General features: G+C 32.3%; 1 protein-coding gene across 1 annotated transcript in view; it reads left to right on the top strand.

Moving 5' to 3' along the window:
- The window catches only part of LOC108775901 (uncharacterized), a 97,764-nt gene that overhangs the window by 39,226 nt on the left and 35,100 nt on the right, over nt 1–23,438 (top strand). The window contains exons 2-8 of the mRNA XM_018542365.1: nt 3,835–3,885; nt 9,818–10,019; nt 15,775–16,003; nt 18,086–18,236; nt 21,289–21,378; nt 21,772–21,855; nt 22,962–22,997. Coding sequence (XP_018397867.1) covers nt 9,830–10,019; nt 15,775–16,003; nt 18,086–18,236; nt 21,289–21,378; nt 21,772–21,855; nt 22,962–22,997 — 780 coding nt within the window. The 5' untranslated portion in view covers nt 3,835–3,885; nt 9,818–9,829. The remainder of the gene's footprint in view (nt 1–3,834; nt 3,886–9,817; nt 10,020–15,774; nt 16,004–18,085; nt 18,237–21,288; nt 21,379–21,771; nt 21,856–22,961; nt 22,998–23,438) is intronic.

Genomic DNA, 23,438 nt, shown 5'->3' with positions numbered 1-23,438 from the left:
AATAAGATGTAGAAAAAGTTTCCGAAAAAAAGAAGCAAGAGAGGGGAAGAGATGAGGGATGCATTCACGTCACTGAAACGAAAGACACACTAGTCTGGTGCACTACTTCCGGGCTCCTTCATAACAAACCCTCCTCTCTCGTTCTCTCTTTCTAGAATTCTGCTTTTGAAAGGAAATTTCCACACAGGCAACCGCTAACAAAGCACCACACCGACAGAATAATTCCATATCCTGTAAAGTTAATTTTAAAATTGATTTTCTAGCAATTTTCCTTTGAACAAAGTGTAAATTTTAATATAAGAATTCTCGAATATAAAATAACAATTAAAAATAAAAATAGGATTAGTCAAATGCAGTTAATAGTAACACGCAAATTAATGAAAATGAAGTGTTTTAATTGCCTTTATAAATAACAATGAATAGTATACTAAACGTTTTGGTTTTGTTTTGAATCATCAGAAGCTTAATACCATGGTTGACAGATCTCCAGTTTTTGACTGGCGACTCCAGTTTTGGGATCAATCTCCGGTTCTCTGGTTGACGGGAAAAATCTTCGATTTTTTGCTTGGATGGGATTTCATTCACTAATTTCATCATCTGATTTCATCATTTCATCTTTTGATCTGTGCAATATTAAACTACGCGGAAAGTTATATGGTAAAAGAATATTTGTTTTAATAAGGAAGTCTATGATTATGTTTGCACTTTATGTTAAAATAATAAATATAAGAAAATGTCTGCGATGCGTTCGCACTATGTTAGTTCAATAATAAAAAGAAAGTGTGAAACAACAGTCGTAATGTACGAATAAAATCCTGTGCGTTTTTTTTGGAATATAATTTTTTTTGGAAAACATTTAGCCAGCCTTCGGTCGAAGTAACAAATTTCCAACATACGGGCCTTTGAACCTCAGTCGGATATAGTGCTGAAGACCTGGCAACCGTGAATACAAGGTGTAACTCGTTATCAATTACTTTCAGGCAAACCATGGCGAATCTTTTTTCAAATAAAACGTTTCTAAAAATTATTGCAAGCAACCGAAAGTCCATAAATGTGAGAAATAAGAGTAATATTAGTAAAACACGTGTAAAGCTGTATATTACATCGATTGTATTAAAGTTGGTTAATGTAAAAAAAATTACGAGTTAAAAATCAATTTGGTCGGTGTAAATATTACACAAAAGGAACGATTTTACTGAAGTATTTAAAAATTTAGGTAGACACATATGAAAATAATTTTATTATAGAATTATAAAAATAATTATTCATTAGAAAAAGAGTCTAGCACTTAATTAATAGGTAATAGCTACTAAATATTGAACGAAATAATTTCAATTTTCGGTTAATTTATGTAACTGAAAATAACTTTATTTTTCTAAATATTTAGTAAATATTGTCAAATATAATGATATATGTATAATTAATTGTTTAGTAATAATTACTAAATATTTAGAAAAATTAATTTTAGTTAACTAAATATTTGATTGAAATTGTTTCACTCAACATTTAGTAACTATTCAAATTTTTTTTAGTGTATTGGATGTTTAAACTAGAATTGCTAGAATGTTTTAAAACTTTTTAAAGCATTTTTATTATGCTTTTTAATGTCCTATAATTTTAATTTAATTATTTTCACAGATCTATATCTGGTTAAATTTTTAGAGACTCTAGCAAAACCGGTCTTTCCGTGTAGTAAAAGGAAAAGTCAAAGACAATCTTGGAATAAAATTAATTAAAATGATACAACTGTATATATTAAATTTACAAGAGAAAGTGAGAGTTTCTTTTTAATGTCATCTAGTAATGAGGGAAAATAGCGTCGACGAGATTAGGAAAAATGTATTAGAAAAGAAAACTTTTGTGCGTGAAACAATGGATATTCTTTCTGCTAGACTTGAACATAGAATAAAAGTAACATGTCCAAATCTGTATAAATTTTTCAATATTAAAATCATTGAAACATACATTTCAAGTTATTAAATTATGAAGAATGATAACATTAGAAGTAATTAAAGCTACTAACATTTTAATGTTTACATTTTGTGATCTACAAAAAGAAAATGTGTAAAAATGAAGCAGATAACAATTGAAAAATATTGTATTTGGTACGTATTTATTTACATACTTAATGTACAATTTATTAAAATTGCCTTATTTTTTCTGAATAGAGATTTTAGTTTTCTAAAATATTGATTTTTGCTACTTTTCTTTTGTTTCTCTTTCCGTCCGTTTCTCGAGAGATTCGAAGACGGATCGCTTCGAAATAAAGTGGACCGTCATCGGTACTCTGTAGGTACTGCATTAATACAGCATGGAATATCTCGAGAGCTGCGTGCGTATCGTGAGTGCGTGCGTGCGCGTGAATATACGTGCATGCTGACCCGATGCGTCGTGTCGGGGCTGCCATCGCGTTCGTTCACTCTTTATAAATAGAAGCTTTAAATTCTGTCGCGAGTTGGGCGTGGCAGGCCGCAAGAGGAGAGATCTACGATGATCCTAGTCACGAAACACATACATACATCATTCAACGCGATCCACTCGTTCTTTCTTCTCATCTTGTGTCCCAAAGCAGCGCGCCATCGTTAATTCTCTTTTATCTTGTTATTTCACATAACATTCACTTTTCGTACCGAAATATATCGTTAATCTTTGAGTAGCGTAACAGCATTTCACGTGTGACCATCGACTTGCAATTAGTTGAAGGGAACATTTTCAAAATTTCCATTCTTTCCTTTCTCTTTCTCTGTTCAGAAATTTAAATCTTTAAAAATACATTTTAATTATTTTTCTGAATGAGAACATTTTTATTATGTTTTAATTATTTCTTTTCAGTTTTTATTTTATTACTCAGAGCTACGCTCATGGTTTCATTATGCTGCACGCTATATTAATTAAGAAGAAAACACAAATGTCGAAAATATTTCTTCCACAGTTACTTAACTCTAAAATCAGAGACACGCGCTATGACTTTTTGTGCCATTATAACGATTGCAGGTTTAATTTAATAAATTACTAGAAATTTTGCGTTCTGTATACATTAAACATCAAAGGAGCAATAACTCAATACTTCGGTAACCTTGAATATTTTAAATTGAACATTTTATTATTTTGTAATTTCCATGTGTTCCATAATGTAAAGCAATCTATTTCTGTGGATAATAGTATTTACTTAAATCAAATTAATAATTCAAGAAAATAAAAACAAAAATTGGCGATATTATATTGATTTATTCCACTGAGCCTTTTGATTATTTTAATTTTTTTAAATTAATAATTCTTGTATCAAATAAATATATCTTTATATTTAAAAAATATTTTGGTACAATTCAAACAAATATTTATTAAAATTTAGTATAGATATATTTGTTTTCAGTATATAGTAATATACTAAACTGTATACGATTTAACATGAAAGATCACATCGTATGCGCCTCTGGTAAGATCAGATATATATATTTGGTATTTTATTTTATTCATAAATTCACGTACTAACGGTAGAAGCGTCTTGATCAGTCGAATCCTCCGGTCGACTTAGCGTAGAATCGAACGGCTTAGCGTTGAATCGAATTGAACACGTTTGAAAATTTAGTTGAGCATAAATTTCGAGGAAAGCTCTCTGTTGCGGATATCGGTGTTGCATAAATCAGTCGGGGATTCGCGGAACGAGTAGGTAGTAAAGTTCGCGTGAAACACGATCGGTACACAAGTCGGATATTATTCATTGACCCGACATGACCCCGACACTGTCATCGTTTCTGCCAAGTTATCCCTTTATTATTTCTCACTCTCGCTATTCTTTCAATTTTAACGGATGTTTATCTCTTTCTCTTACAGATATTCGGCGCGTATACGAACCAGGACTTGACATGCTACGCCTTTTGTAAGGTAAGAAGATACGGATCATATTTCTTCATAATCAACTGAATCAATTTTCCTAATTCTACACGGACAGAATTTTGCTGAAGTATTTAAAAATTTAGTTAGACACAGATTTGATAATAATTTTGTCGAACTATCAAAATGATTATTAAGGAATTCATACTATGAGCAACGCTGCAAAAATTGTTGACATATATTCTACACTATTCTACAGCAACAACAACCATGAATGTCCTACACAGTATAATTATTTTGATAGTTTGAGTATAATTATATATATTTAATAGTCCAATAAAATTAATTAAATTTTCAGATATATTTTTAACTAAATTGTTAAACTACACTTCAGTAAAACATTTTTAGCAGAATTGAAGGAAGTAAGAAAATGGATTAAAAAATGTCTTTTTTAATTAACTTTCATTCGATTTTTACTTTCTTACTATGACTTTTCGAGACACATTAACACATTGTGCTTTTTTAACAATTTCAATTATATTAAAATGTTTCTTATATATGTTTATATCTCTATTTCAATATTAATAGTTTTATAACATTTAGAAAATTATTTTACTTATTTATAGTTGCACGATATTCGATTTCTCATTTAAATTTATCAGTTTTTAGAACTTTCTTAGCTCTGCTATAAGTAAACGATAGATACATATCTTTAAGATTCGTACGTTAGGTTGACGTAATAATTACGTCTTTCTGACACGTAATCATTTGATGGTTTATCGGGCGATCATCGAGCGAGATTTATGGCCGAGCATTTAGCAAAGGCTTGGCATCGTTTTTCCGATTAACGAGAACGCGGCAGATTTTACAGAAGAGTTTGCATTGTTTTACTCCGAAATGCACGCGAAACGTATCATGGCATGAAAGCGATGTTATTTCGCATTCCATTGCTTCTAGATGCCATCGCGATGAAAGAGAACGAAAGAGAGAGAGAGAGAGAGAGGATGGATCGATGGCTCGTCGTCGCGGATGGTCGCCCGACTGTAATTGTTCCGAGAAACCGGAAGCGCGTAATTACGCTATGTATCGAATGGAAAATTGTGCGCCGTCGTTTGACGGCTTCTGCATGCATTCCGGGATGCGTGTACCGCCCAGCTTTTGCAGCAATTCCAGCCGTATCCATGTTGTACGGACAATTGAAAATTTTTAAACGTTTTTATCTTTACGACCTAATTAAAATATTGGTAGTTATTCATGATTAGAATTGGTAACTGCAATATTTAGTGTGAAGGTGTGGATTTTGCAACGCGAAGTAAAAGAAAACTGTTCCTTAAAGTATCTAAAAATCAAATACTTATATCTCTAAACATATAAAATATCTTATCTATATATTTTTCTCGGTTAAGCTTATCGTTTTATATAAATACAGAACTATATAAAAATTATAGATTACTATTTTGTAATTATATAATGATGGAATAGTAATCTGTAATTATATTTTATTTTATATAATTTAAGGAAATTTAATAATATATATATAATATTCTTACAATATTAGTGATTTACATAATAACGTTTTAATTTACGTAATAATTTTGATATATATATATATCACTAATCGACAAATCTTGGCAAGGCCGATCAAACAAGTTGATATTAGAAAAGAAGTTCGATGAGGTTACCGTGAAAGGTGATATCACACATTAGCATTAGTCTGTGTGTCCACTTGTTGCAAAGCCAGCAATCTTTGAAGGGAGCGCACACATATTTGCTCCAACTTGTATAAACTTTGTAATGGTTTTTCTATGAAATTATGTCAACTGCATTCCTGAAAATGACAAATGCAGGAGGTGGCGCCAAATTCGATATTAATTCTGGGTAAAGTATGTTAGAAATTGTGTCAAGGTTGCTTTATTGATAAAACTATCTTACAAGCAACGACGCGATCAATTTTCACGGGTTGTAGCTTTCTGAAGTCGCGATAACTTAAAATCCAATAATTTTCACATGACATTTAACGTTAAACCGACCAAGTGTGATTTAACTTTTCTTGTCAAACACGGTACTCTTAATTACATAAAGTCTAATAATAAGTAAGAGTTTTTAACCTTTGCATTATTAGAGAAAGCAAAATGCAATTAAATCAATTATTATTTAATAACAAATCTATAATCATTTATGTTTACAATTCTTGAATAATTAATAATTATGATTAATAACGGAAATAAGCGGAGCGAAAATAATTATTGGTTATGATTTATTTCCAGTCGGCAATCAGAAAATAATTGCGCTTTTGATTATGATTGATGTAACAAATTAGCGATACGTTAAAAAGAAATATTAATCCTCTTTTATGCAATCCGTACGTTAATTTAACTTCAAATGTGAAAAGTGCATAATTAATGTAAAAAAACAATTATAAATTAATTATACCAAAAGCAAGGAAATAACTAATTATTCTGCTCAATAACTTATCAAATTTTCGCATCACCGAGTCCGCAAAAAAATTTTTCTATTGTTTTGACTTCTCTATCCTGAATTACTTATTCTAAATTTAAAACGATAGGAGCACCGCGTAATGAATTCTCTTACAACTATTCACTGTTAGATATAAAAGGAATAATAGTAATTAACTTAATCCCTTTTAAGTTAAATAATAAATAATTATTCTTTACTCCCTCTTTTGTATATTAAAATGTAAATCAATCCACTTCTGTAATTGGTTTAGTTTCAAAGTAAATATCGTTTATATTAGGTTTAGGAAAAAATCAACAAATGGTGGGTTAAGGAAGGGTTCTTTTATACATATGAAATTTTTGTTGCAATTATATCATTCGATAGAGTAAAGTTTAAGAATCAGTTTTTTAATTGCAGTATGATAATTTTTAACAGAGTTATCAAAATCAGAATGCTCCTTCATTTAACTCGCGAATAACTCAGGAACAAAAAATTGTAAACATTAAAAAAAATGATTTTGTAGGGACAGTTTTCACGATAGATAGTCGAAAAATTTCCTAAATTTTTGTAGACACGTGAAAAACCCACAAAGTGAAAATTTTTAATTTTTTTAACTGGTAATTTTTTTATATGTAAAAATTATCAAATTTACAAAAACTCAAAAAATATAGTAATTTTTTTAAATTAGGGATTTTAAGTTTAAAACCTCTTTTTAAATTTAAATTTTGTTTATTTTTAACAAAGATATTGTAAAATAAAAGTCCTTTTATATATACATAAAAAGACTTTTTCCCCAACTCAATATATTAACGCAAGTAACAGATGAAATTTGAATCAAATTTAATACGTTTCTTAAGTTGCTTAATTTCATTGTTTTAGTTAAATCAACGATATATTAAATATAAAAACATCTTTTTGTACACTTGTGTCAATATTGATGCCTGTTAAAATTTTTGGTTGAATTTTTAATATTATATATTATATTATTTGAATATTTTGTATTAAATTAATATTTTACATTTCTTAGAATTAAAATAATATAATTTATGATTAAATTGAACAAATAACAACAATAATGTTTTAAGGCATAAATTCTAATTGTAAGATAAATGCGTAAAAGATGAAAAGGTACATGTTAATTTAACATATAATAGTAAATTTAATTTTAGTAAAGAAATATGTTTTTACTTTTTGTTTTCAAATCGTGCCAAAGTGTTACATTTTTTTATTAATTTTTTACAATATTTGTTTTTTTTTTAAAACTATTTAACATATTTATCTTGTATTAAGTTAATACTAAAATTTGAGTTTATCGTTTGGAACACGTAAAATTTAATAGAAATGTTTCAAGTGTAGGAGTATTGGTGATATAAAAATGATTAAAAATAAATTAAACAAATTCGACATTAAACAATGTTCATGCGCGATATTTTTGATGACATCGCACTTTAACATACGCGACGCGTAACTAACGGCAGCTTAATAAGAACCGGCAGCACTAATTCTCGGCGGGCTTCCCCACGTTCTCCTAATGTGGTGATGCAGAGCAGAGAGCCCAGCAGCTCGCCGTCATCCTCGTCAGCTGTGCGAAGGTCAGGGTCGTGTGCGCGCTAGCCGAGAGGGTGCAATCGATGCATTCCGTCCGCCGTCGCTCCGCGCATCCCCTTGCCGGATGCAGTTGCTATGGAGACCATCTCCTCCTGACCCCCATTGCCTGGAGGTGCGGGGAACGGCAGCCCGTCGACGCACGGAGAGCGGGACCCGGGGAATCGGGATATCAATCCTGTATGGTTACGGAGTAGTGGCGCGAGAGAGTGGCGAAGGCGGCAGCGCGTTTAATGCATTCCGCGTTCTTCTCTCGCTCTTCCTTCCCTTCTTTGCGATTCATTAAAGGCGACATTCTACGGTGAGGAATCTTTTCCGCGTCCGGGACACGGATTCTCTTTGGGAAAGAGACGCTTGGGAACTTAATCTCTTTGCGTTGTGAAGAATACTCGCAGATAATTGTGTCCCCTCGATCGGTGAGAGTCGCTGTGAGTTGTTCACTTGGTGCCGCGTCTTATACGATAATAGACATTACTACGGATCAGTGGGCGAGTAGTGGAGATATCAAATGAAACAACACAAGGCAGTATAATTTGGAACTCTTATTATAATCTTTTGAACCGCCACACATCAATGTCATTTTAAACCTAAATAAAATGGACCAAGTACGTTTAAAATTATATAAATTAATCGAGTATCATTGTTTAATCAATCCAATCTAGAACATATTTATCGTAATTTGATAATATCAACTATTTGATATTTTCAGCTTCATATGAAAACGTTGAACAAAACATTCTGATTGAAATATCGGCTAGATATTTTTTAACTATTCGTTTTCATGAATATTTTCGATTTTGAAAGCTTTGATTCTATCCATAGACTAAACTTACAGAGCATAGAAAAATTGAGCAAAATATCGCATTTAAAAAATGCCATATTGCTGTGTCTTTTGTACTAAACGAACGATTAGTTAATTTTTATATGCTCACACATTAATAACGTTTTTATTGGGAAAACTAGTGCAACACTGATGCAAATGAGTGCAAATTGGTTTACAAGTGGTTTGCAGTGTTAATATTATAATCTAATCCTTTTAAGATTATAAAGCTATTATGGTAACAAAGAAATAAAAAGATTAACCTCGCGGTCTTTAAAGTGATACTGTAATATAATAAAAGGATTAAATTATTTATTAATACTAAACATATGTGAATTGATTTGCATCCAATTGCATCAGTGCTGCACTAGTTTTCACAGTAAAAAACGAAATTGTATCAAACTACGTATTGAGAATTGAATTACATGAAATTGATTTTAATTTAATCGCAATAAAAAAATTTATTCATTATTCGTTATAATGTCTATTCAGGGTGAATATAAATAATTTTTGAATGCATAAATATATTCATATAGTCGATATTTTTGCTCCATATTAACAAGTCTAATGTAATCAAATAATATTAAATAATCGACTTCTCGAAAATTACATGTAAAAATATTATAACAAAACTGTTCCTCCAAAATAATTTTCAATAAAAAGGTTTCCTATAGTCTCTTTGCTGACGTTGTTAGAATGAATCAATTATTTTCTTTTTATTTAATCGTTGCAGAAATGAAAAGTAAGTTATGATCCTAATTGAAGCGTCATTTGTGCCAAATTAAGTTGCGCAAGGTCGCCTCGAGAGAGACGAAAGTAAGGTCAGCTAATAGAAATCAATATTCCCCGAATCGTCCGCGCAACATAGCCGTACCAAGACCACACCTTCGCTTTTAATTCCCATCCGCGCTTATTAAACAACAGGCAGGCGTGGAGAAGCAAAGTATTTTCTCGTCGCGTTAGACACGTCTGAGAATTCGAGAGGCGGGAGAGATGGACGGCTGGAAGAGCTGGAAAGGGTCGGAGGGCTCGTTTCTCTCGGCATGGTACCAACGCGTGAGAGAGTCCTACGTCGCACTTTGGTTCTTCGGGGTGTTTCAGAACAGCAGGACGATGTCGACGAGCACCGCCCTCGGAGGCGGTGGTGGAGGCGTTGGCGGTGCCCTCAGCTTGATGGGTTGCGTGAGAGAGGCCTCGCCGCCCCCTCAGAACCATCATCAGCATCATCATCATCAGCACCATCGCGCTTTCGGTCTCGGCGAGTTCCCGGCGACCCAGCACAGCGTCGACCCTCTACCCAAAGGTCAGTGAAGTTGAGTACTCTTATTATAGTATACTTTGACAGTTTGTAACTTTGCGAGATGCATAAGAGTTCTAAAGCAATTTCAGTAGTTATCAATTTGATTAATGAACTTTCAGAATATAATCAACGTATCGTAATTTTAAAGTTTCTTTTTCTGTAACACTTTAGTAAGTTTATATTTTTATAGAATTAGTTATTAAAATAGTAGATAAACAATGAATGTTATAGAATATATAGAATATAGAATATATAGAAAATTATATAAAAACTAGTGTTAATTAAGAAACTTTACTTCATATAATCGTTCTTAACATTCCAAAGATGACGCCAAAGTTTGTAACAGTTAAGTCTGTAAGATCCATTTAGTTTATGTTGATTAAAAAGCACTAATTAATTTTAAGGAATATAACGGTTTTATACTGGAGTATAAAAAAAAGGATGAATACTAAGTACATTTCAATAATCTAAATTTTTGTAAAAAATTGAATGGTTGATATTTCTAATAAAGAAATTGATATTGATTGGATTCAATAGAATCTACTGTTTGGTGGGTTAAGTACGGTTTTACTTTTTTTTAAATAGAATTTATGATCATCAACGTTAATGTACAATACTTTATTGATTTTCTATGAGATTATAGAAACATCTGCGAGTACACTGAAAAAAGAGTTTGATTGGTTTATTTGGAAATCTGGTTGATTCAACCAGTATGTCTATTCAAAAACGGACGAATCAGAATTCTTGTAATAATTATCGGATGAATTTGATTAATTCCTTCTAATTACCAGAATTTCTTATTGATCGAACAGTTGTTTTCGTAACTTCTACCAGAATTTCATGTTGATTGAATTAATTTTTCTCGTTAACTGTATCAGAATTTCTTGTTTGTTGAATAATACTGTCCCATTGAATCTATCAGAATTTCTTCCGTTTCACGCATGATGCGCATAATGCATGATCATTTATCTTTGTTTCATCAAATGTAAACGAGAGGATAAGGCTGCTGTTTCATTTGTGCGTAATTTTTCAAGCCTGTTGATTGGCTCTAGGATAGAAAGATCCGAAGACTTTTCTATTTTGCACACATTTGTCAAACGCAACAAAAACGCACGAACCAAATAGCGATCTAAATGATGCAACATGCGTGTCATATGCGTAAAACGAAATGCGATGATTGCCGGGCGTATTTTTCCGATCATTCGTTACATTATTCAAATCGAATAGATCTTCCTAGGAACTCTGTTTTCTGGCAAATTCTAAAAGATGGTAGATATACGACGCTGTTAGCGATGATCTAAATGCGCCGTCGGAAAAACTGCATTTCCTCCTTCGAGAATAAGATTCCCGGCGTCGCGTCGCGCGTTCTTTCAATATAGGACACGCGAATTTCCAATTTCGAGGCGTGTATTACAGCAAGCCATGGGTAAACGAGGCATATGATGAAACATACGGGTTCCATCGAATGCTACGTTTGTAACGCAACAATCTCCTATAAAAATACACCACGCATTGTGATATTCAGTACCAAAATATTGTTGCTTATATTTTTTTATGATTATCATTTTGTCATTTTAATGTGTTTTTATAATGAAAATAATGAAGATTGCTTTTCATTAAGAAAATAATTAAAGCAGAACTGATTTGATTTTTCAAATTTACACTGAAAAAAATTGTTTATTTGGCTAAATTAATTTATTTTGTCTTTATTTTTTTTTATCGAAGAAGGTATGCATTTAAGTCAAATATAATGTATACATATATATTCTTCATTGAAAGAAATAAAGACGAACTAAATTAAGTTAGATAAATAAACAATTTTGTTCACACACTATTTAATCTATAGTATCAAATTTCAATCTAATTTAAGTCGCAGCTTCTACTCAATATATCGTTATTTTATATTAAAACAATGGTTAATTATAAAATTATATAATTTTGACGATTGGTCAATTGACCATGTAGCGTCAAATTGACACTACTGCATACTATGTCAAATTTAACCATTGTTTTAGTATAAAATAACGACTCAAATACGTTAAATTTGATATTATGGATTTAACAGTGCAGTGTGGAGGAGATAAATTATTAATTTTACTCAACAGTTCTTCAAGTTTACGCCCAAGTAGCATTACGTTACGGTATCGTCTTGCAATCCGCAAGGCTGCACGAGGACGTTCTCTGCATCTCGGGCAAGGATGCAATGGTAAATCGAGGTCGTCGTTAGTGGTAATACTTAGTAAGAAGCGCGTACGTTTAATTAGGAGCGGACAGAGATTAAAACGACAATTATGATTATGGTAGGCGGCGAGCTGTGATTTCTTTTTTTTTCCTGTTTTGCATTACTGCGTGCCGTGACTATTGTTCAGGAGAACATAGCTGCGTTATGTGTCATTACGGATGAGTTTCCGGGTCGGTATAATGACCTCCGCCATTGGATTAAGTCTCAGTAAATTGCAGAGCTCGACGAGCGCGGGGGTAAATTAACTCACGGGTTAATTTTTTAATTGAGAAATACAATTAGTGGGGAAACTTTGTGAGTTCTCGGTCAGCTGACGTTTGTTGTTTATCCCAACCGAAATCCCTCTATAATTAAATGCTCATTAATTTTCTAGAAAAATTAAATTTCAACTTTTCTCATAAAAAAAAATTTAATTTACTGTACTCGCTTCTTGTATTAAATTTTAATTTAAACTGTAATAAGAAATGTTTTCGAATTTTAATGTGAAATAAAGCTCGGTGAGTAAAATATTACATATTTATACCACGATATATTTCATAGAATTACTTTTAATTGCGCGACCGAAATGATATTTAATAAAACTATAAAATAATTTCTATAAATTAATATAAAATTTCCCATATTTTAACTTTATTATTTTTTCATAATTTTATTGTATCACTCGTTTGTACAATGTATACCACAGATAATCTTTGCTCTCCGTCGGTTTTTTTCATGTCGAGAATTTCCGTAGCTGCAGTGACGATGCATTATTCTTCAATATCCTACAAACAGATGTTCTCGTTACGTGACGCTTTACTGTGAGATAGACAGCCGCTAGCGAACAACTCTAGCATAGCGTTATTTTTCGCGCTTCAACGACGTTAAAGCCGTCATTGAAGCGTGTAAAGTGCGCTCGCAACAGAGTGTCAAGTACACAGTAAAGATCACTCCCGATCAAGCGTACATTCCTCTCCCCTTGTCTCGTTAAGGGCCGATATTTGATCGCGAAACGTAGACATCGTGGTAGATCAACTTTAAGCACAGCATCACTATGCGTCGAGATGGAATTGTGGTAGATCGACTTTAAGCGCAGAGCGTCATCACACCATATCAAAATTGAGAATGCAACAACAAATTAGGATACACTGACTTCAAAATGTTGTTTAATATTGAAAGTCTATATATTCTGGACTAGATATTCGGAAACACCGAAAGTCTGCATGTGTTATTTTATCCTTGTTGTTTATTAAATGTTAAACCAAGGATAAAATGATATGTGAGGACACTCCAGTGGTATTTCCAAACGTAACCTTGTATTGTTGTTTCAAGGTATTTATATAATTAAATGTATAGCTACGAGAATTTGAAGGCCGTTATGTTTGTTACAAAGGAGATTGCATTGTTATCCAGAATGTCCCAAAATTCGCGTCTTAAAATATTCTAGTAATAAAGTTCTCGAAAAATTAAATAAAAAAAGTTATTTTTGTAAATTTTTATTTCAAGTGATTTTGAGATAATAAGGTTTAGGGATACATAAACATTTAGATGGCCATTTGTTTATGAATCGTTTATGAAGCGTTTATTAGTAAACATGTTGAAGTTTCACAGGTTTATTGTATCTGTAATTAATCATGTTTAAATCTTTAATCTTAAACACATTACTATATTTATAAAATAAAAATTTATAAATAATTTATTTAACAATATTTTGTGGGAAACAAAACCATTTATATGAATAATTCACTTAAATTCACTTAAATTAAGAAGTACTAATACGGTTAAAATTAAATGTTGAACTAATACATATACATATTTTTTAAATAAATTTATTTTAGAATTATTATTGTGTGCCGTTACTTTCGCGGACTGTTAACACAATCCATCTGAAATATAAATAATTCCCTCAAATTTCATCTTAAAAACTGTAATAAACTTATTGCGAAAAATATTATTTCGGCCGATAATCGAATTCGGATTTCTTGCATTCCGTGCGAGCGTTTTAAACCTTTAGACTACCGAGTTTCTATTTAATTTTTCAAAAAATTTTTCTTACATTATTTTGAGTTGCAAATTTTGGGACACCTTGTATAATTTAAAAAATGTGCAGATAAGTATATACATTTTATTTAGGTCGCGTTTACATTACTATCATAATTTTATTAAAACCTTGGAAGAGAGTTAGCTTTTTGTGTAATAAAAAATATTAATAATTTTAAGAGGTTTCTTACTTATTATTTATATTATCTTTGTAACTTTATACTACTCTTATGACGATTATTTATTCATTATTTTCGTTTATCGGTTTATCACATAACGCGGTGTAAATACGAGTATGTATGTGTAAGGACTGCTTTCAATTTTTGTTTTCTGCCATCTCGTTGAGATTGCCCGTCTACCTGCTAAAAGTCTCAAATCTTGTCTCTTTTGTACATTAACGTCGAAGGCATCGCAAGGTTTTCTTGAAAAGCATTGGCAGATGTGTCACGTCAAAAGTGGATAAGGTTGGAGTGCTTATGAGTGACAAGGATAGAGGCAGGTCAGAGAAGAGCGGACAAGAAGAGGGTAAAGGCCATTACAGAGAGAGAGAGAGAGAGAGAGAGGGAAGGAGGGAGGGAGGGAGGGAGAGAGCACGAATACTAGCACGATATTAGGTCCATACCTTATAAGGAGAGGCTCTTCTCGGCTCACGATATGTTGAGCCGATATAGAGTTATCGTAAAGCCCGAGCTTCTAATCTTATCACGTTACGACCGTCGTCGTGTATTTTGCGTATTATCCGCGAAGTCAGTCAGGTGTACACTGTGCAAACGGAATACGCGAATTCTATAATTCTAGGCTCCACGTAGGATGCCTTCTCTCGACTCACTCGTAGATTTTCTTGGTAAATATCGCCTGATCATCGTGCGTCTCGCAAGATTTTCAAAATTGTAAATTTTAGTGATGATGACACAAATCTATGAAATATATTGCACGCGTTGTTAAATTTTCTTCTTTTAAATACTTTTAGAATTTAATTATTAAATATTAAAAATTATTTTGTTCGTGTAATTGTGCGCTTTCACTTGAATTGTAATTAATTTCTAATTAATTTTTAATTAAATGGTATTGTAGAACGGATTTTTAATAATAATTTAAAAAGTATAATTTAATTTTTTATTTAATGTATTTTACTTAATATTTCATCCTCAATGAAATCCGTATAGTAATCAAAAAAAAAAAAATGAAGGAATATTGTAGTGAATGTTTATTCTCTTCTTCTGTCGGGAATATTAAAATTAAAAAATAACTGAACGAGATATGTAATACGTACCTGTGGCCCTATTCTGTAACTGACAGTGTCGATATCGTTACAATGTCATTGCGCAGATACTCCATATGGTAAAAAAGCTACGCAACGACACATAACGATATTGACATTGTCATCGTTAAGAGTTACAGAATAAGGCTACTGTGCCAGTGTTCCCGAAGAGAATTTATATCACACAATTTGAGTTTTCTTAACTGAACCTTTTTTCGTATGATTTTCGCTTGTAGAACCAAAGAAGCGTCGCTTTCATCCCCTACGCGGTCTTCGGAAGATCTTCCGGCGAAAGAGCCGCGGAGCCGCTGATGCGCGTTCCGTTTCCAATTCCACTGATCGGGATGCCGAATTGGCGCGTCTCCCACGGGAGGAGATCACCATGAGGCATCCTGCGGGACGACCAGAGGAAGCCCGCAGCAGGAGCGCCAGTGAGCTCCTCACCGACTCTTGCGATCGGGAAAGGTAAGAAACGTGGTTACATATTTTACTTATAGATCTCGGGAATTTTCTTAAAAACTTACTTAAAATATATAAGGATAATCGATTCCATGCGAAAGTACGTTATCTTATACTTATTATATTTACAGATGTTACTTTTTAAAATAATTATTAAAAAATTTTTTAAAGAATATTATAAAATTAACCAAAGAATGTGCCTGGACTTTATATAATATAAGCAAATCAAATTTATTTTAATTCAGTGATCTTAATTGAAGTGTGTGTATTAAATAAATTTATTTTACTTTTAGAATTTAGAATATATTTTGAATAAATTTAATTTATGACGAACTTATGATAGATTTGCGGATAAATTAATTTTTGAAAGTAATTATTAACTGCTTGTAGTATGCGTATTTTTCTGTGTGTAGTGCTAGTCGTACCATCGAAATATCAATAATTCGTCTTCATGTGAGTGAAAAATCTTTTTGAATGTTTTTTGAAAGAATGTCTTTATTATTAATATCGTTATGTATTGTTAATAATTATTGATACACAATTTTTTAGTAAATTCAACACTTTAATGAACGAGAGTAGACTGCCGGACAATGTTAATTATTGCGTATTTGATTCTTCGATTTTTATTTTATAACTTCATCTATTAATATAAGTTTTCTATGTATTGAGGAGGATCTCAAACAGAGATCGAAACGTATACGATTATAATAAAATAATTATTTTACACACATGATCAACTAGTGTCGGCTCATATTGGCAATTCTTTAATTCAACTTTTGATTTATTCTTCTGAGCCTTGAATTATCATTTAATTTGGTAAATTTATTTTACTTTTAGAATTTAGAATATATTTTGAATAAATTTAATTTATGACGAACTATGATAGATTTGCGGATAAATTAATTTTTGAAAGTAATTATTAACTGCTTGTAATATGCGTATTTTTCTGTGTGTAGTGCTAGTCGTACCATCGAAATATCAGTTACTGATAATAACTAATTACTTTTCGTTGTGTCTAACTACGAACAAATGTTAATAGAATAACTGTAGAAAAACATTGACCTTGCTCAAATTTAAAAATCTAACAATACTTCAAAGTAACCGCTTATCTCAAAAGCTTACTTAATTAAGACATAGATAACATAATAATTGTAATACATCTCCGATAGTAATTGCCATTGTTGTTTTTGACAAACGATCTCTTTTTAATTTTTTTTGTAATTTGTTTCAAATATTTTATTTTACCTTTTTTTATTTGTTTCTTCACAAAATAGTACTACTGGCAGCAAAAAGGAAGATGTCTTTTTTTAAACGGGTTTAAAATAAAAATTGGATGTATAATAAAATACTTTTACGTTTTTCGAAGCGCGAATTGAATCATGAGCGTAACCACATTCGGCTCGTTATCAATTTATGATCCTTGGCCTCGTTTTCTCACTGAACTTTTATTTTTGTCCTCGTAGTACCTCATAGTAGCTTACCTCGTAGTAGCACGAAACTTGAGGGCGGTTTGCGTGTTCTGTATTTACGTGGGTCGATATATAACGTATCATATAACTACGACGCGGTTTGCTTTTGCTCGAGTGATACCGTCGTAACATATCACAGAATAGCCGCATAATTATCTATCGTTGTGACGTGTGTCATTCCTGGCAAATAACTCATCGTTTTAATTATGAATATTAACGGCATTGAATAAATTATGTTGAGCGCTGTTCGCGTCGAATGTGTGTGCTTAGTTCTTTGCAATGAATTAGAAGTAATTTCATTACTGAAAAACTAAAATATTCGTATGTTTTTACTGTGTTATATTTTATTCGTATAATATTTTTAACGTTAAAAATCATTAATTAATTTTATTGCACGTATTTTTTAGTACACGATTTATATGTATATATATATATATATATATTTTTTTTTTAGATACACACGTCCTTACGCAAGTTCTGTTTCTATTTAATTTTAATTTGATGTAATAATGTAACAAGGAATTTCTACTTTTATGTAAATGAGATACCATCGAAGAAATTCGAAATAACTCTTATAACATATTTTATTGAACGTCACACTATCTTTTTGCTCTTTTAGCGTATTTCTCCGACGAAGCGGGGTGGAGGATAGTTTCGTCAAGTTACGAGGAGGCGCCGGCAAATTGTCAGTATCTCACGATAGCGTTTTCCCTGGAGAAGTTCCTCACACTCGGCCTCTCTCCTCGCTGGCCAGCCTGGCGACGCTCGAGGTCAGTATTTATTCTTGTATTCAGATGTCACAGATGTTCTGTAAAACGTTGCAGTTGCTTTTAGCGTATTTCTCAGGGGTCCGGTCACGAAGGACCAGTAGATTATTTAAGTCCAAGCTTAAGACACATGAAAAGTTCTTTTAAAGAAATACCGAGTATAAGTTTTTCTCCAACTCGCGCAACATTAAAAATAGAAAAAAAGAAACGTTTATTATTTTAATTTCTTTTAATACAATCATTATAAAAGATTAAAGCAAATATTTTATATGTTAATGAATTAATATTTAATAGTAAATTATATTTTCTTCGTGTTTAATTTACCAATTTTGTGTAAAATTAAAAAAGGAAGAAACGTTTATTTTTTTTATTTTTTTAAATAGATTTTGCGATGCATTAATAGTCTGCTCATTGATTTTATAATTGCTAGGAAAGATTAAAGCGATTGTTTAAGCGCTAATGAATGAATATTTAACGGTAGATTAGATTTCCTGCGACTCTCTAATAAGATTTCCCAAATTCGTGCAAAATTACAAACGAAGGTTAAAGCACTTATTTTGAAAGTTGCTAAATAAATTTTGCGATAAACACTAATAGTTTTATCGTTTATTGATTTTATAATGATTAGTAAAGAGTAAAACGAATAATTAAGCGTTAATGAATTAATGAACATTTAATGCTAGATTATTTCCTGTGTGTTTAATTTTTCAATTTACGCAAAATTAATAAAAGGAAGAAACGTTAATTTCTTTTAATTTTTAAATAATTTTTCAGTGTGCTAATAGTTTATCGATTTTACAAAAAATTAATGAACAAACTATTTTGCTATAAAAAATTAAAGTATTTAAGCGTTAATGTATATCAATAGTTAATGGTAGATTATTTTCTGCGCGTTTGATGCAACGTTCACGTAATCATTCGCGAGGCGGACGCTCGAGACTCTTTTCCTTTTCACCGCGACCGGTGAAACTCCCGGCGACACTCGAATTATCCGTAAGAGCTCGTTAATCGTGACGCAAGTACGCACGTGCACGTGTATTTGCTCATGTCGTTTACATATCCGCGAATTATATACGCGAGCGCGCGGCGACTTCGCGAGTCGTGCTCGCCACTGCGTGAAGCGTGAAAAACAGCTACAAAGAAAAAAACGACCGGTGCTTTTCGTCTCATCTCGCGGTCATCGGAAGATCGGATAGGTATTCTAAGCACGCGCGTGAATCGTGCTATACGCGAGTACACGTGTCTGTGATCGGCTCGTGACTTGTCTTCCAATTCCCGCGGCGAAGCGAGGAATCGTGCGGTGCTCTCGCACGAGTGTGTTACTCGAGTAAACCGATCGCCGTTACCGGTGGATTGCATAAAAATGACGATGCGCCACTGTGAACGTAATTAACGAACAAGGCTGCTAATTAACCGGCGCGTCGGACGGCTGACGTACTGCATTTCCTCGAAACAAACGTGCGACTTACTTTTTCTTTCTCCCGTCGTATGTATGTACAATACACCGTTACTTTCCTTCGTTATTCTTCCTTTCGAGCGACTGTAGATTGTTATCTCCGGTTTTTTTTTTGTTGCTTCCGACCATTTTACGTGCACTGCAGCACGTATCATTTATAACAAAGGTAGTAACTGTTATTTTAATCTCTGCAGAGAGACAAATTTTTAAAGATAGAGAAATGTAATTTAATTTTTTCAAAATTTTATTTTATTAAATTTAAATCCAATTAAACAAAGGAAAAGAAATAAAAATAATTTAAAATACGATTCTAGTAGTCATTATTATTTCTTTTTTCGTTGTCAGAAATATATTAAACTTACAAAATCTGAATTACATTACTAACGTAATATGTGTGCTAGTATCTCTGGACAGATTAAAATATTGATATTTTGAGTTTGTTGATAACATAGTGAATCTATTAGAAGAAATATTATTGATAAGAATTATTTAATTTATTTTTACACATGAAAAGAATGATTTTGTTTATGTACATAAAAGTTGAGGTAGATGCAGATCTGAAAATAATTTTGTTTAGATCGTCAAAATAATTATGTAGAACGCTTAAACTGTTTACTAGAATGTTAAAAGTTTTTGCAGCATTATCATATCTACACTTTGGAATGTTTTAGGTATATTGCCACTACAAAAAATAACTGAATTGAAAAATATTTTCCGTATACAAATAAATGTATATACACATTAAATGATTTAATCAAGTTTATTTATATTTAACAATATTATTTTATAGTTTGAATACAAATTTTTTTATATTTTATTTTAATTAATTTTTTTAAACATGTCTGTTTCTTATTGAGATAATTTTTTATCCGGGTTCTATTGCCGTCATACTTTTTGTATTATTTTCAAACATAATATAGAAATTTTTCATAATTTTTGTATTAAAAATACTTATACAGCTTTCAATGTAATTATTCTACATAATAATTATTTTGGTACTTCAAATATTTTCAAATCTGTATTTAATTAAATTTTTAGATATTTTTTAGCAAAATTGTTTTTTGTATGCAATAATATTGATTCTTTATTAAAAGCAATGTATAATTTATAAAACGCAATCTCTTTTGAAATATATATGTCAGTAAAAATCATATTTTATGCTTTGATTGGAGTGAGAGGGATAATTACAGTTTATTCATATGTTCTTTTAATAATAAACGACATACATTAATTCGATTCTGCGAGAACATAATATTTACAAGGTAGAATTTACTTCCTGCTTTCGAAAATTTATATTCTGGTAAATTATATCATGCATTTCGATTAGAACAGCGATAATCACAGTTTGAGTGTATCTCCTGACGGCTGCAATTATCGAGATTCATAATTATTTGATGATTCGTGTCAGAATGCCATGCGAAATGTGGGACATCCCTCTTTCCATCCTTTCTATTTTCGAGAGAAAAATGAGAAGCGCGTTCCGTCCTGATACTTGAGGAAAGTCGCGAATAGTTTTCATGTTTCATGGAAAACCCAAAACCTGCAAGGACTTTAGGTTTCACTTATACGCTACGTTTCATTCGTCTCTCTTTTTTCCAGCGGAGGCAGGCCAGGAAGAGTAACGAGATCATCGAGCACAAGGAGTACAATCATCATCACGTCGCACAAAGACATCGGATATCCCTTCGGGTAAATTCGCGGAAGCTTTTAACATACTTTTAAAGCTCGTAAATCGACGCGTTACGTGTCGCGGCCGGCGCTCTTGGTGATAAACATTTCACACGAAACGCATAATAATCTTTATCGTCGTATATTTTTCTGTCGCAAATGTCTTTCCACTTTTCGTGGCGTTAAAATGTCGCATTCTATACGCATGACGTATATATATCTACTGACAAGGCTAAAAGTTGCGTTTTGCAAAATGTGGTGAGAATATTTTGTCTTCGTACAATTAGTAAAAGAAAAAGAAGAGATGAAAAGAGAAGTCCGTACTTTCGAAAAATTAGATCTCTGCGTCAGATAAAATTTCCGCAAATGACACACCGCGCGCATTATTGACCGCTATTTATCGTTGTTTCGCAGGTACTCGAGCAAATAAAAACGGTCATAGAGAACAGGAACCAGCTGGCCTCGGCGACCTCGCCGGATACAGCGAGTATAGCGCACGTAAGTATATAACGCAAGCGAGTTAATTAGTCCAAATCTCGAAAGAACAAACTCAGTGTAAACAATATTCGGTGTAACCGATTTTGATATACAGAACTTTTGATGATCCAGTCGGCAAATTTTTCTGTGCTTAAAAAATTGTTTTTTATGCGTTTGCATTTGATAAATTCTGTAAATCGCTATTAAAATATTTTTAATTAACACAATTATTTTATTTAACACAAATTAAATTATTTTCTACAGAATTACAAAATTGATCGTTTTATCTATTATTACGATAACGCAATGTAACTCGTATTGTTACCTAATCGCAGTTGCACATTCTAGTCGTAAGGTACTTTTCATTTAATGACACAAGTTGACATAAACACCATCTTTCTTGATATTTAGTGAATAACAAAGATGGAACGGCACTTATATCAACTTATGTCAAACAGAAAGCATCCATAATTAAATTTTATGTCACGGAAATCTAGTGAGTATACGGAAAAAATGATTTTGTTGAAGTATCTAAAAATTTAGGTACATACAGATCTGAACACAATTTTGTCAGACCATCAAAATGCGTTTAGCAGATAAAATGATCAGTGATTGATCTTTAATATGATTGATTTCTACACTTATCATTAAGTTCAGTGCAGAACCAAAGGCAAGAACCAATGATATTAAGGAATCACTGAGCGCTCATTAATCAATTTCTCTGCTGAACGTAGCCAATTATGTAGGAAAAAGCATGATGAACAATGCTGTAAAAAGTTTTGATGTTCTAGCAATTAACTTGAGCATCTTAATTATTTTGATAGTCCGACAAAATTATTTTCAGATCTACTTAAATTTTTAGATACTTGAGCAAGACCGTTCTGTTCGTGTAATTTTTTCACTTTTGCGGCGAGCGATATGAGATTTTTCGAGGGCGTTCGAGGATCCGCACGCGCGTGGCCGAAGGAAAGCTGGGGGCCATCTTAATAAAGACAGAAAGCAAGGCAGCGATTCAGCTCCTCTCCGCCGCGGCTAATTACCGCGCGTTTCACCCATTTTTTCCTAATACGTTACATATACGCGGCGCGCATACATAAGTGACGTCACGTTTCGCTTTTGCGTTTCAGGCTGCCGGCGAGCGGTATCAGCAGGAAACCACCGAGGTGAGATAAAGTGCGCGACGAACGTTACTTTTTACTCTCGGTGTATCGTGAACGCGCGCTGACGAGTGTCGGGCAGTTTCGATTCGCGCAGCGGCCGTCCGGTATCGCTCGCGCGTCTTTGATAGCGCGGCCAAGACCGATCGCGGCAGTCTCGATTTTTGTACGCCACGTGTCTCGTGTTACGTGCTCCTTCGTCATGGTTCCTCTTTTTTTTTCATGAAATGATGTAAAGTCCAATCTACAACTGCGTAATTGTAAGTGATTGTTGTTGTAAGAATTGACCAACCACAGTCAAACATGAGGAAACTGTAATTAGTCAATTTTTACGATAATATTACCATTTACAATAACTCTTCCCAAGGAACACATTATATTAAGATGTTAAAATGACCTAATTTTGACGTCATAAAAGTTGAAATGATCTTTAGTTAAAAAATTTGA

Source organism: Cyphomyrmex costatus, unplaced genomic scaffold, assembly GCF_001594065.2.
Source record: "Cyphomyrmex costatus isolate MS0001 unplaced genomic scaffold, Ccosl1.0 scaffold33, whole genome shotgun sequence".
NCBI lineage: Eukaryota > Metazoa > Arthropoda > Insecta > Hymenoptera > Formicidae > Cyphomyrmex > Cyphomyrmex costatus.
The sequence above is the reverse complement of the archived record's forward strand: the minus strand, read 5'-3'. Positions and strand labels throughout refer to the sequence as shown.